The 13,761-nt window shown below is 38.2% G+C and overlaps 1 protein-coding gene across 3 annotated transcripts in view; it reads right to left on the bottom strand.

Annotated features, from left to right (window-relative positions):
• Positions 1-10,147, bottom strand: part of lrrc24 (leucine rich repeat containing 24) — a 29,580-nt gene extending 19,433 nt beyond the window's left edge. The window contains exon 1 of one of the 3 annotated variants that reach the window (XM_089131507.1): positions 9,750-10,147. In XM_089131507.1, the coding sequence (XP_088987633.1) occupies positions 9,750-9,885 (136 nt within the window). In that variant the 5' untranslated portion in view covers positions 9,886-10,147. Of the gene's footprint in view, positions 1-9,743 lie in introns of all 3 variants that reach the window. The other 2 variants (XM_039677946.2, XM_039677947.2) reach the window with 2 other exon arrangements.
• Between the last annotated feature and the right edge of the window lie 3,614 nt (positions 10,148-13,761).

The raw sequence follows: 13,761 nt of genomic DNA, 5'->3' as shown, positions 1-13,761 counted from the left end.
TCAGAAGAATCCCAGTGTCGGAAACAAATAGATGGTTTATTTTAATGGCGTCCCAGATCGTGTCTGAGGATTATATGTTTGTTCGGAGCATTTAGTTTTGTAAATGAGGCACAGTGTAATGGAGAGTTCGCAAAGAAACGTATAAGAGATCTGACAGCAGCTGCATTCCAAACCGTATGTAAATGATTTCATAATGTTTTCTCTATAAATGGCGGTTTTATATTGATAATGTTATTAAATCACTTGCAATAGCAAGTGGGCGTTGATACTGTTTCCTATGCAGTAACGTTTAGAGCCCGACCGATAAAGGATTTTGAAGGCCGATACTGATACCAAAATTTGTTGGTTTTAAAATCCGATATTCCGATATATCGGCCGATTTTTTTTTTTTTTTTTTTTTTTTTTTTTTTTCAGAAACGCGCAACAAAACATTAACAGATTTCCCTAACATTAGTTATTTGCAGTTCTTTTTTCGATTAATTGTTATTCAAGCAATGCCTGTCTCCTGACCAACTCAACGAGTGTTGCCAACAGGAACGGTGTAGAGTGCCCTCTGGTGGAGAAACTATACAACTCCAACACTCATGACCGGGTTCAAGTGTGTTTCGTCTGTTTTTATTTTATTTTTGAAATATTCATTTATCGGCCATTATAACTGCCGATACCCTTATATCAGCCGATATATCCGCCTGCCGATATATCGGTCTGGCTCTAGTAACGTTAGCCAATCATAAGTGTTTTCTGACAACCTTTAAAGGAGCCACCCCTTAAAAACGGGGTTGAAAATACCTGTTTTTCCATATATATAAATATTTGAATTTCCCTCTGAAATTCTCATTTTGGAACAATTTTGCGATAACAAATCCCATTATGTAATACAGTACACATAAATATATTATCAACAATTTTTTGGACTTTTTTTTTTCCTGTTAGCTCCACACATCATGTCACGTTTAGATCTAGCCTGTTGAGTGTGTCATTATTTCAGTGAATAAACTCTCTGCGCTTGCACCTGATGCCCTCATATGACATCACATTCAAACCTAATGTGTTCCCAGGAGTGCTCTCTTAATGCCCAGAGACGCAAAGAGGCAAATAGCCTGAGCTTAAAAGCTTCGAGTGTCTCCTAACCCATCATCAACACAAATCTCACCTATTGCGTCATCTGACGTGAGCATTCATCAGCGACTCTAGCCAAATGCACATCTCTAATTCCAAATGAAGGTTCTAAATAAGAATACTTGAAGTGATCAAATTCACTGTGTCAGGAAGAGACAAAAGAGAGAGAGATTGTGAGTGAGAGTGCAAATACACAGAGATGCCCTCCGGCCATGCCTCACATGTTGTCATGGAAACAATAGCACAGAGCTTGGATTCTGAAGGCAAGGCCTGCAGGCACTGTTACGACCGAGGACTGTGTTCAGCAATGAGCAGAGACTGGAGAATAAGACAGAGACAAAGAAACTGAGGGCGAGGGAGATTAACAATGTGAACAGGGAGAAAGAAAGAAATACATTCACTAATTGCTTCCAATGAAGCACTAATCAAGCGCCTTGAGTCAAGTATGCTGCAAGCATTAATAATAGAGCTCATACTTAGGGTTAAGGGAGGGCCCTTTCCTTTCTTGGATGGAAAATTTAAACATTCATTTGACAAAAAAAATATCATGTCAGGTCATAACCTAAAGGTCTTCATTACAATCCGCCAAAATAAATGTTTGGTTTCACTTGAAGAAATGTATAATAGAGATGTAGAATGCAGAAAATGTTAAGAAATATAATTTACTTCTCAAAGTAATAATAATAATAATAATTAATCATTTACATTTATGCATTTATCCATAACGACTAACGAAAGCAATCCATATCCAAAATGAAAGCAATAGTCAGCAATGTTCATAATATATAATTTATTATAAAAACTAGAAAAAAAAATACTAATAATTATTATAATTATTATTAATATTAATATTTTCATTCATGTTTTACTTTAAACAGTATATCTCTGTTGAGCAGGACTTTTTTCATCAAATCTTCATTTAATTACATTTTGGAAAATTCATTAAATCTATGCATTTGTTTTATTACCAACGTTTTTTGATCATTAATTTGTTTTTAATATAAAACTTGACCTAAAATAAAAATAAAAATGATCTGAGTAAAACTGTAAGATGCATATCTGTGTGTGTTTGTGTGCTCAGCTAACAGATGGGATTATATACCTTGTTCTGCTCTGTGATGTCAAGTCAAGTCAAGTTTCAAAATATAGATTGCATCAAAGCAGCTTCACAGTATCAATCACAACATAATAACAATGTTTGTTTCTTAGTGGAAAAAACATCCATGTTTGGTAGAGCTTATCAAGGGTATAACTGATTGGTTCATTCATTTGAATATCCCCAACTGAGCAAGCCAAAGGCAACAGTGGCAAGGAACTTAACTCCATCAAGTGACCTAAAGGTGTCCTAAAACTCCAACAAGTGACCTAAAGGTGTCCTAAAACTCCATCAAGTGACCTAAAGGTGTCCTAAAACTCCATCAAGTGACCTAAAGGTGTCCTAAAACTCCATCAGAGGATCTTAAGGTGTCATGAAACTCCACCAAGTGACCTAAAGGTATCCTAAAACTCCATCAAGTGACCTAAAGGTATCCTAAAACTCCATCAAGTGACCTAAAGGTATCCTAAAACTCCATCAAGTGACCTAAAGGTGTCCTAAAACTCCAACAAGTGACCTAAAGGTGTCCTAAAACTCCATCAAGTGACCTAAAGGTGTCCTAAAACTCCATCAGAGGATCTTAAGGTGTCATGAAACTCCACCAAGTGACCTAAAGGTGTCCTAAAACTCCATCAAGTGACCTAAAGGTGTCCTGAAACTCCATCAAGTGACCGAATGGTGTCCTAAAACTCAATCAAGTGACCTAAAGGTGTCCTAAAACTCAATCAAGTGACCGAAAGGTGTCCTAAAACTCCATCAAGTGACCGAATGGTGTCCTGAAACTCCATCAAGTGACCGAATGGTGTCCTAAAACTCAATCAAGTGACCTAAAGGTGTCCTAAAACTCAATCAAGTGACCGAAAGGTGTCCTAAAACTCAATCAAGTGACCGAATGGTGTCCTAAAACTCCATCAAGTGACCTAAAGGTGTCCTAAAACTCAATCAAGTGACCTAAAGGTGTCCTAAAACTCAATCAAGTGACCGAAAGGTGTCCTAAAACTCAATCAAGTGACCGAATGGTGTCCTAAAACTCCATCAAGTGACCTAAAGGTGTCCTAAAACTCCATCAAGTGACCCAATGGTGTCCTAAAAACTCCATCAAGTGACCCAATGGTGTCCTAAAACTCCATCAAGTGACCTAAAGGTGTCCTAAAACTCAATCAAGTGACCTAAAGGTGTCCTGAAACTCCATCAAGTGACCGAATGGTGTCCTAAAACTCCATCAAGTGACCCAATGGTGTCCTAAAACTCAATCAAGTGACCCAATGGTGTCCTAAAAACTCCATCAAGTGACCCAATGGTGTCCTAAAACTCCATCAAGTGACCTAATGGTGTCCTAAAACTCAATCAGGTGACTTAAAGGTGTCCCAAAACTCCATCAAGTGACCTAATGGTGTCCCAAAACTTCATCAAGTGACCTAATGGTGTCCCAAAACTCATTTAAGTGACCTAATGGTGTCCCAAAACTCCATCAAGTGACCTAAAGGTGTCCTAAAACTCCATCAAGTGACCTAACGGTGTCCCAAAACTCCTTTAAGTGACCTAATGGTGTCCCAAAACTCCATCAAGTGACCTAAAGGTGTCCCAAAACTCCTTTAAGTGACCTAATGGTGTCCTAAAACTCCATCAGGTGACCTAATGGTGTCCCAAAACTCCATCAAGTGACCTAATGGTGTCCTAAAACTCCATCAAGTGACCTAATGGTGTCCTAAAACTCCATCAGGTGACCTAAAGGTGTCCCAAAACTCCATCAAGTGACCTAAAGGTATCCTAAAACTCCATCAAGTGACCTAAAGGTATCCTAAAACTCCATCAAGTGACCTAAAGGTATCCTAAAACTCCATCAGGTGATCTTAAGGTGTCCTAAAACTCCATCAAGTGACCTAATGGTGTCTTAAATCTCCACCAAGTGACCTAAAGGTGTCCTAAAACTCCACCAAGTGACCTAAAGGTGTCCCAAAACTCCATCAAGTGACCTAAAGGTATCCTAAAACTCCATCAGGTGATCTTAAGGTGTCCTAAAACTCCATCAAGTGACCTAATGGTGTCTTAAATCTCCACCAAGTGACCTAAAGGTGTCCTAAAACTCCATCAAGTGACCTAAAGGTGTCCCAAAACTCCATCAAGTGACCTAAAGGTGTCCTAAAACTCCATCAGAGGATCTTAAGGTGTCATGAAACTCCACCAAGTGACCTAATGGAGAAAAAAAAAAAAACTTGGGAGAACCCAGGCTCAGTCAGGGGCCAGTTCTCCTCTGGTGTTTATGAACTCGAGGCCGGATTTACAATAACTGTTAGGTAAAAATGTACATCAATGTCTCTAAACAGACTTTTAGTGTCTTCCATTCAGCTCATGTAGCCACAGAACTCGAGGGTAGTAATCAGATGCAAACGCACTTCCACCCCGTTGTCTTTTATCATTTCTCATCAAAAGTAAACTCTCACACACTCCACAATGCAAGCAAGCATCCAAAACCACCTACTATCGGCCAATCAATACAACGCCTGTGGATGTCTGTTGCGTGTGCTGGCGTGTCACCAATTTACCCAGAGAGGCTGAATTTCAGATGGTCCAAATGAATAGACACATCTGCTTGTTATTTAATCGCAGTACCGTGTCCAGATGCGGTTTGCTGCGATTGATTTTTCTGGTCGCTAAGCACAGATCAATACGTGTGTGTTTTCCAGAGGAGCAACACTGTCCACTGATTTTAAAACTTTTAAAGGGGAAGTTCACCCAAAAATATAAAGCGATGTCTCTTCAGAAGACTTGGACCATTCATATGGATTACTTAGATCTCTTAATAACTGTTTGAAGCATCAAAATGTCAGTTGTGTAGCTGTCAACAGAGGGACAGAAATCGCTCAGATTTCTTTAAAAAGATGATTTGTGCTCTCAACGACATGAGTGTGAGTATTTAATGACAGAATTTTGGGTGAATTAACTCTTTAAGATGCAAATTAATGTACTGTGGGAATTGGAAACCTGATTTTCTCACGAAAACATGTCCAGGTCACGATATTTTTTCGCATCTGATTGGCTAGAAGGGCTCTCCTCCGATTGGTTATTTGATTTGGCCATGAATCGTCATCTCTTCGGATGAGAAGCTACACATACACACACACACACACACACACACACAACCTCTAAACCTACCCATCGGCCATTGCACACGCACACTAACCCAACCCCTAAACCTACCAATCACACACACTAACCCAAATCAAATAACCAATCGGAGGAGAGCCCTTCTAGCCAATCAGAGGTGAAAAAGGCGGTACCTTCCATCCCGGAAAAAAAAAAAAAATCCAGGTCGCATTTCACCCCAATGTCATAAGAAATTCAATTTTCTATAAAGGAAATAAAGCCTTTCAATATGGAATTGTTGTATTATTTTCATGAATATTAAATAAGCACATTTCCCCTGAAATTCTCATTACCATAATGCACCCAGACGTTGTTTTTTTTTAAAATTCTCATTATTCTCTATAATGATTCTCATTAAATTCTCATTACTGTAATACAGTATTTTGTGTAGTGTAACAAATTGCAGATGTTTTTATTTAAATCAGCACAAATTAAAGGCAGTGCAAATACCATAACGTATTTACACAATATTGTTTATTTAATTGTTATTATAATTATTTGATCACTATATATTTCATTTTACTTTATTGCAAAACAATTATGAGACATTACAGTAATGATAACTGGGAGAGAGAATGAACAACTTAATTGTCAAGAAAATAATGTCATGGTAACGGTCCTAAAATAATGGAAGAAAAATCAGTAAATAAGCTTGATTTTATTCCAGCAAAGTATATTTAATAACTTTAAGCAACATATTTGCATGGCTGATCAAACACCCACTATATTTGACTGCCAATCACACACAAATTTCCATTGTTCAGCAACACTACAGGATGCACATTGCACACGTGTGCAGAGAGCCTTGCTGGCCGGTTTGTATCGATCGCTGCTCTATTATTCTCTGCATGCTCATTGTGTGTGTGACACTGGGCTCTTGTGCTTCTATGCTGGACTTCCAGCAATACAGTCAGATAAAGCCTGGAAAATAAACCAGCATCATCACTAAATCACCTGTGGCTCAACCTCCAGCTCTGTGTGCTATTTACATGCCTTTCTGGGCGCCTTTATTAAGAACTGGCGGAAATTGAGTCTCAAATGCACATGCGATATGTCTCTTAACCTATAACAGCGGATTCTATACATTCTAAGAAAATCTTGTAAAAACAGGACCCAATGTTCCCTGATGATAAGCAGAAAATATTCCATATTGGTGTTTATCTTAACAGATAATGTGCAGGCAGAAAATTACTAGTACTTTTTCTGCTTTTATATGGAATTTTTCTCTTGCAGTGTATGATTCACTAGCCTACATATTTTTAAAAGAACTGCTCAGTAGATTCCATATATAAAATGATGGTTAACCAATATTGCTGATACTGATCTAAATCCCATGTAGTATAATAATAATAATGGAATATTATTTATTTATTATAATGTATAGTTCATTCATGTATGCAAAGCAATCACATCATCACCACATGGCACAAGCTGATCCTGCAGCCAATGAGATTGCCAGCTCAAAATGTAATAGTGTGGTTTATTGTTTGCTGCAGTGCGCTATCAGAGTTTTTCTGATACCCTCCACCTGCCTAGATCTGCTACTGGTTTTATGGATGTCTATTTATGCAGCATGTCTTACATGCTCACAGCAGTGTGTCTTTGACCCTGTTTACACCTGATATTAAAGGGATAGTTCACTTTGAAATTAATTTTTGGGATGTTTTAGCTTACCTCAAGGGCATCCAAGATGGAGGTGTCTTTATTTCTGCAGTATTTTCAATTTTTATATTTTTAGGTCAAACCGTTCTTGTCTTTCAGTCATATAATGGAGGTCTATGGTCACCACCTCAAAGAGCATGCACAGACAAGTCCAGATTAAACATGATTTAATGTCTCGTAAATGTAAGTACACATTGATGGCCTAAGACACGAAACGAGCGGTTTGTGTGAGAAAACGAACAGTATTTATATCGTTTTTAGCTCTTGATCTGAGGTCTGAGGGCGAGGGCGCATTGTGGCTGTGGTAACAAGAGGTAAAAAGAAGTGTTCGTTTTCACACACAAACCGTTCGTTTTGTGTCTTAGGCCATCAATGTGTACTTACATTTATGAGTCTATTTGACGAGTTTAATTTGGACTTCTCTGTGCATGCCTTTCTGAGGTGGTGACCATAGACCTGCATTATATGACTGATAGGCAAGAACGGTTTGACCTAAAAATGTCAAAATTTAAACTACTGGGAAAACAAAGACACCTACACTCTTAGAAGAAATGGTTCTATTTAGAACCAGAAATGGTTCCATCCCCTGCTTCATATATGGAACTCCAAAATGGTTCTATATAGCAGTGTTGTAGTACTCGAGACTCGGAAAAAAATATTTTTTTTTAAATTAATTGACATGCCCACCCAGTGATTGGTGTGATTGATTTTCTAGTGTGCAACTGCGCATGACAAATTGTAATAAAATTACTTTTAACACCACCTACTATGTGGCCTTTTTGCCCTAAACTGATCATATTTTTAGTAAATTCAGTAAAAAAAAAAAGGATTTCTCTAAGTAAATAAAAGTAAATTAGGTAATCAACCCTCACTGGTCTCGGACTCGTCTCGGACTCCACTCTCTCTGGTCTCGGTCTCGACTCGGACTCGAGTGAGGTGGTCTCGACTACAACACTGCTATATAGAACCATTTTTTATGGTAAAAGGTTCTATTGGCCAAGTACGGAACCCCAGGGTTCTCTATAGAACCCAGAGGAACCCTAATTTTAAGAGTGTATAGAACGTTTTAGCGGTTCCAAATACGTAGCACTGATAGAACCTTTTCTTCTAAAAGTGTACATCTTGGATGTCCTTAATTTCAAAGTGAACTATCCCTTTAAGATGCGTTTTGGTCGATCGGATCACGCTAAGTGGACGACGCTAAATACAAGTTTAAAACCTTTTGAGCTTGTCTCCTTTCGACCACTTCCAGAGGTAGTCGAAAATTGATTTGACCGGATTGATTTCATATTGTGTAGGTTGAATGTGTTAGAACAGCCACAAAAGACTCTTCGTCTACTGGACGCTTAACATCATGGGATGTGCGCTAGACAGATGGGATTTAAAGTTTGTCAGCTAAAGATCCAAGTTTGGTTTGAAAGCAAAAAACGCACCAAGCCCAATGTTCTCTCATCATTCCTGATTTGTAACACACACTCACAGCGTTCAGGCTGGTCTTGCTGATGCTCTCCGTGTGTTTTTCTGTCGTCTCCGGTTGCGGTCCTGTGTAAATTGCGTGAGCTTATTTTGTCCATTACGTTGAACGATCTGAAAAAGTCAATATGTACCAGCCTATACCCTTCCCTCGAAGAAATCAAGACAAAAGTGGTTGAAAGTGGACAAAAGAGACGAATTAAAACACCAGGTGTGAACGGATATGTGTCTCCCTCGTCTACTTGTGATCCGATCGACCAAAACACTTCCAGGTGTAAACGGGGCCTAATCTACTAGCAGTCCACACATGCTCTAGCCAAGAACAAATACATTATATATTTTAACATAGCTCATGGGTCAGTGTCAGCATATTAGACAACCACAATTTAAGGACAAATCTGCTATATTTTCACTCATATACTAGCCTATATTGCCACTTATTAACAAAACCATCTCAAATCAGAAAATGTACTCTATGATTTAACAAAGCTGTCAGTAGTATGACCATTTTCAACATTTTTTGAGATAACAGAATCTCAAAAATCTACTACAACTAAAAATAACTGGCTCGGCAGATGAATAAGTCTATCAATAAACCAGACAGGTTGCAATATTTTCATATTTCCAGTTCTATTCCAAGAATGTCCTGTATGTTTGCCATATTCAGGCTCTGACATTCAGCGTTTGTTGCACAACAATTGACATATTGGATTGCATGCAATCAAACTGTTGTTAGTGAGTAGTGTGTTAGCAAATGTGCATTAGCCTTCATAAATAATACTAATTGGGTAGTAACATCGAAATATACACTAAAAACACTTTAATGCTCTTTTTGCTGTTGCTCTTTGCTACTTTGTATATTTGTCAAATAATAGGCTACAAGATGAACAGATCTGAAGAAATATGAAATGTTAGTCACAATGTGTAATCAGTGCCAAATTACATATCAAAAATCATAACCCTCTGTCACAGATTATTATCTCCTTTTCCATGTGATCCAATTTAGTTCTGCGTGGCCTTAATGATACTGATTTTAGAGTATTGCACATCATATTGCAATGCTGAATAGGAGAGCATTACAACTTCACTTAGTTTGTTGCAGGCATAAAGACACTGTTGTGAAAGCATGAGTAGAAACAACAGTGCACGTGTTGTGCATTCAATTAGACAAAGTGTTTTAAAAGTCACAGGATGCATGAGTATCTATCTATCTATCCATTGGACGAGTGCAGACAGAGGATCTTACCTCCTGTAGCGTTGCGTGGTCTCGGTGCAGTGCTGAGTGTGTGCGGTGGTGAAGAGCTAGGCTGTTGGTCTTTATACGGACTCAATTCAGATGCACATGAATGAAATATCAATCCACGTCTGGACGGCGAACAAAGCGGCATTTGAGCTGCGATCCGAAAAGGCCACCGCTCCGTCCTGCCATCCTCACAGCAGCGAAGCTGGAATATTCCTCTGTGACATCCCTTACACACAAAATACCAAATCAATATCGGCCGGGTCGTGAATCTCTTACCAATAAGAGATTAGCAAACCAAAATGACGTTCAGCATCCCTGTAAAATAGGTTAAGAACCCATCTCCAATTCCCTGCTTCCCTATGAGCTCTGCTGGGTCGCCTACATCTCTCTCTCTCTCTCTCTCTCTCTCTCTCTCTCTCTCTCTCTCTCTCTCTCTCTCTCTCTCTCTCTCTCTCTCTCTATTGTTCACTCTGATTCGTAACGTAATCAGTTCGCATCAGTGCTTGAATCGTTCATTCGGAGCTTGTTTTCCTTTTGACTCAGACTTGTACACTGTAAAAATCTAAATAGGCTGTAACATGAATAATAAAATACTGTTATTTATTGTTAAGTGACTGCTAAATATGTAGAAATACATAAATTGATTTGCGTGTTATAGATCAAAGCCTCTGCAAGTAGCCAACTACGTAACAAAATATTATTATTATTATTATTATCTACTACAATTATTATTAACCTGCAATTTACTTCCTCTTTTCAGAGTTCTTTGTCTCGATCTGCTGGACTTTCGATGTTTTTCTATAAGACGTGAACCGTTGACTGACATCTTTTTCCGGTCACGTGATTTCAGCACCAAGGATAGCGACTCGTAACCAAAATACCCGAGGCGTCTTTAATAAAAAACATAAATGAAATATATTTGAGTAGGCCTATATTTAAGCAATAGCACAAAATATCTAATCGTAACAGCACAACTGCAATTGCTTAATACATTGATTTGCGTGTTATAGATTAAAGCCTCTGCTAAGAAAAACAGTAGCTACTTACTTACAACATTAGGCTACAGAATAATAATTGCCCAACATTACGATATTATTTTGTCACTACAGCTACAATTATTATTAATCTGCAATTTACTTTCTCTTTTTAAGTTGTCTTTCAAAGTTCTCGATCTGCTGGACTTTCGATGTGTTTCTGTAAGACTTTGAACCGTTGACTGACACCTTTTTCCGGTCACGTGTTTTCAGCACCAAGGACAGCGACACGTGACCAAAATACCAGAGGCGTCTACAACAAAGGAAAACATAAATGGTCTATATATGAGTAGGCCTATATCTAAGCAACATCACTATATATATATATTTCAATTCATAACAGCACCACAATAAAATTACTTTTACACAACAGTCTAATAAACAAGAGGTTAATGAGTAACTTACATTTTAGACAATATTGCCAGTCAATTTTTTTGGTTTATTTTCTATTTTTGTTCCGCCAATGAAAATAGCTCCAAACAAAGCCAAAGCAGCAATGACTCTCTCATAAAGACCGTCACTGTACGCCTCTTACTGGTGCATTGATTTAACCTGCAGAGAAGGTCAAAGGGGGATACAAACAAAATGCCTAACATATTAATGTATCTTTATGGTACATAAATACGGTAAATGTAAATGCATACAAACATAATAAAACTATGCCATTTTAGTTAGTTTAACTAAACTTTAATTAGTAAATCAAAACAAACACTTAGTGTTATTATTCTGTACTTTATAACAAATCCACCAATAAAAAACATACAAAAAGTTGAAGTTTATTGCCATATCAGCATCGCCGGCTATTAAATACAAATGAAACACAATATGTTTAACAACATATTATTATAAATACAATATAAACCATTTAATAGTTTTTCTGAATCCATAAGTTTGTCCTGATAAAAAGCGCTGTTTCATAACATAAGAAATTGGGCAGTGCAAAAATATATGACAAGTACTACCATATCGATATTTTAGTCCTTTTTACCCTTTAATAAATGCCCATGAGTCAGTCTAGCATGGCCTATCCAACACTTTGGTCTTGTCTTGATTTAGACGCATCTATTCTAAACCACAGACTTTATTTGAATTAATTTGTTATTTCACCCTCCTCTGAGAGGCTTAAAACTACATTAAACCTCAGCATGAGCAGTACAGCACACCGGTGCACTAACTCACGGTCCATTACTGTCTGTTAGTGTTCAGTTGCATGATGAAATGACACTTATGTGAGGAGGAGTTGGTGATGTGTATTTTTCATGTCTGTGTTTATTTCAAAAGATAAAGTCATTGTATAAAAGAATATGTTGGTACGGTGTGTCGAATAACAGATTTGTTCTTTGCTCCTGGGGCGGCTCTCAGACGAATTGAGCGTCACCTTACTTTAATAATGCATCTCTCCCAGACTGATAATAACACCATTTATTTCAGAACCAATCCATGCTTTTAATGAAGCTCTTCTGAAATGATAGCCGACCAGGTGTCAACGGCAATGTTTGTCCTCAGCTGCCGCACTTTGTCATAAAACAAGGGCTTGGTGATGTCATTTCCGCCCTTGTGTTAAATCCGTAAAACTAGGTGCACGGCACACGATGGAAGGTTGAGTTTTCAGCAAACGGGAATGGCACCCTGTCACCATGGTGATGTGATCCTGGGATGACACCAATATTGGTTTACGAGAAGGAAGAGAAACTGCATTTTTTTCCCTCTGTTTGCTCTCCTGCGTGAAGAATGCAGTTGGTTATCTGTGCACGTAATCCCTGTCGTGTTCTTTTGACGGCTGCGTGATTGTTTATATATGGGTCGTATTAACCTCTGGGATGGAGCAGGGTTGAGGCGGGGATCAAGGCAAGCTGACCCACATTCACGTACATTTGGATCCGTGTGCATCTGTGCTGATGCATGTATTCAAACACGCTTTGAGCAGTGAGATTGTATTGTGCTGTTTGTTTGCATTTACTGTGCGTGTAAATTCCCTCAGGGCTGTGCTGGTCCATGTCGACCCAGATCTGAGTAATTACACATCAGAGACCGGCTTCTGGAGTAGATGAGAGATTTAGTACACCACGTACAAAAACAAACACTCGTTAGTTCATTTAGCTTTATTTTTCTAGACAGATAAAACCAAAACCAAGTGAGCATCTTACCTCAATTTTTAACGTTCCCAGGTAACTTGTTTTGACCAAATCCTGCATCCCACACTTTATTGGATATTCCAGTTGATATTTCTGACTTCTGCAACAAAAGCGTTCCATTGCATAATAATACATGGAAGATGAGTTTTGGAAATTGGAAATTCTGAGTTATGGTAGCATCGCATGTATATTTCACAGATGAGATGAGGCAATCCCAGAATATACTGCAAGAAAAATGTTATTTTACGTATTAAATGTATGCCGTTAAAAGGCCTTATCTGTTGTATAAAAACAATCTGTGTCAGGTTTCTGATGGGTTCTAGTCAAAACACATGAGGAAGTATTGATTTAAAGTCTTTAATAAGAAAACCAAAATGCAGGAGATTCACAGGAGAATACAAATGAACGTACTCTACATAAAGACAACACTGAACAATGGACTGAGGAAACTGAGGGCTTAAATACACAGTGAGTAATGAGGTAACCAAGGCCTTGTTTCCAAGATGCGTTTCGGTCGATCGGATCACAAGTAGACAGTGAGACACTTTTACATCGAGGGAAGGGTCTATGAGCGGGTAAATGGATGTTTTTTTTCCAGATCTTTCAATCTAATGGATGAAATTAGCTCACAATTTACATATGAACACAACCGCAAGACCAGCCGAATGTTGAGAGAACATTGTGTTTGGTACATTTTTCGTCTTGGTTCAAACCAAACTTGGGTCTCCAGCCAAACTTTAACACCAGTCTAGCTAAGTGCACTTGCCGTAATGTTTACGTGGAGAGTAGACGGTCTTTTGTGGCTGTTAGAAAACATTCGATCACATGAACGTTTGCACTACGAAAGCGATC

The sequence above is a fragment of the Pimephales promelas genome, chromosome 5, assembly GCF_988280905.1.
Source record: "Pimephales promelas chromosome 5, fPimPro1.hap1.1, whole genome shotgun sequence".
Lineage (NCBI taxonomy): Eukaryota > Metazoa > Chordata > Actinopteri > Cypriniformes > Leuciscidae > Pimephales > Pimephales promelas.
Note: the sequence above shows the minus strand (reverse complement) of the source record. Positions and strands in the feature narration are given on the sequence as shown.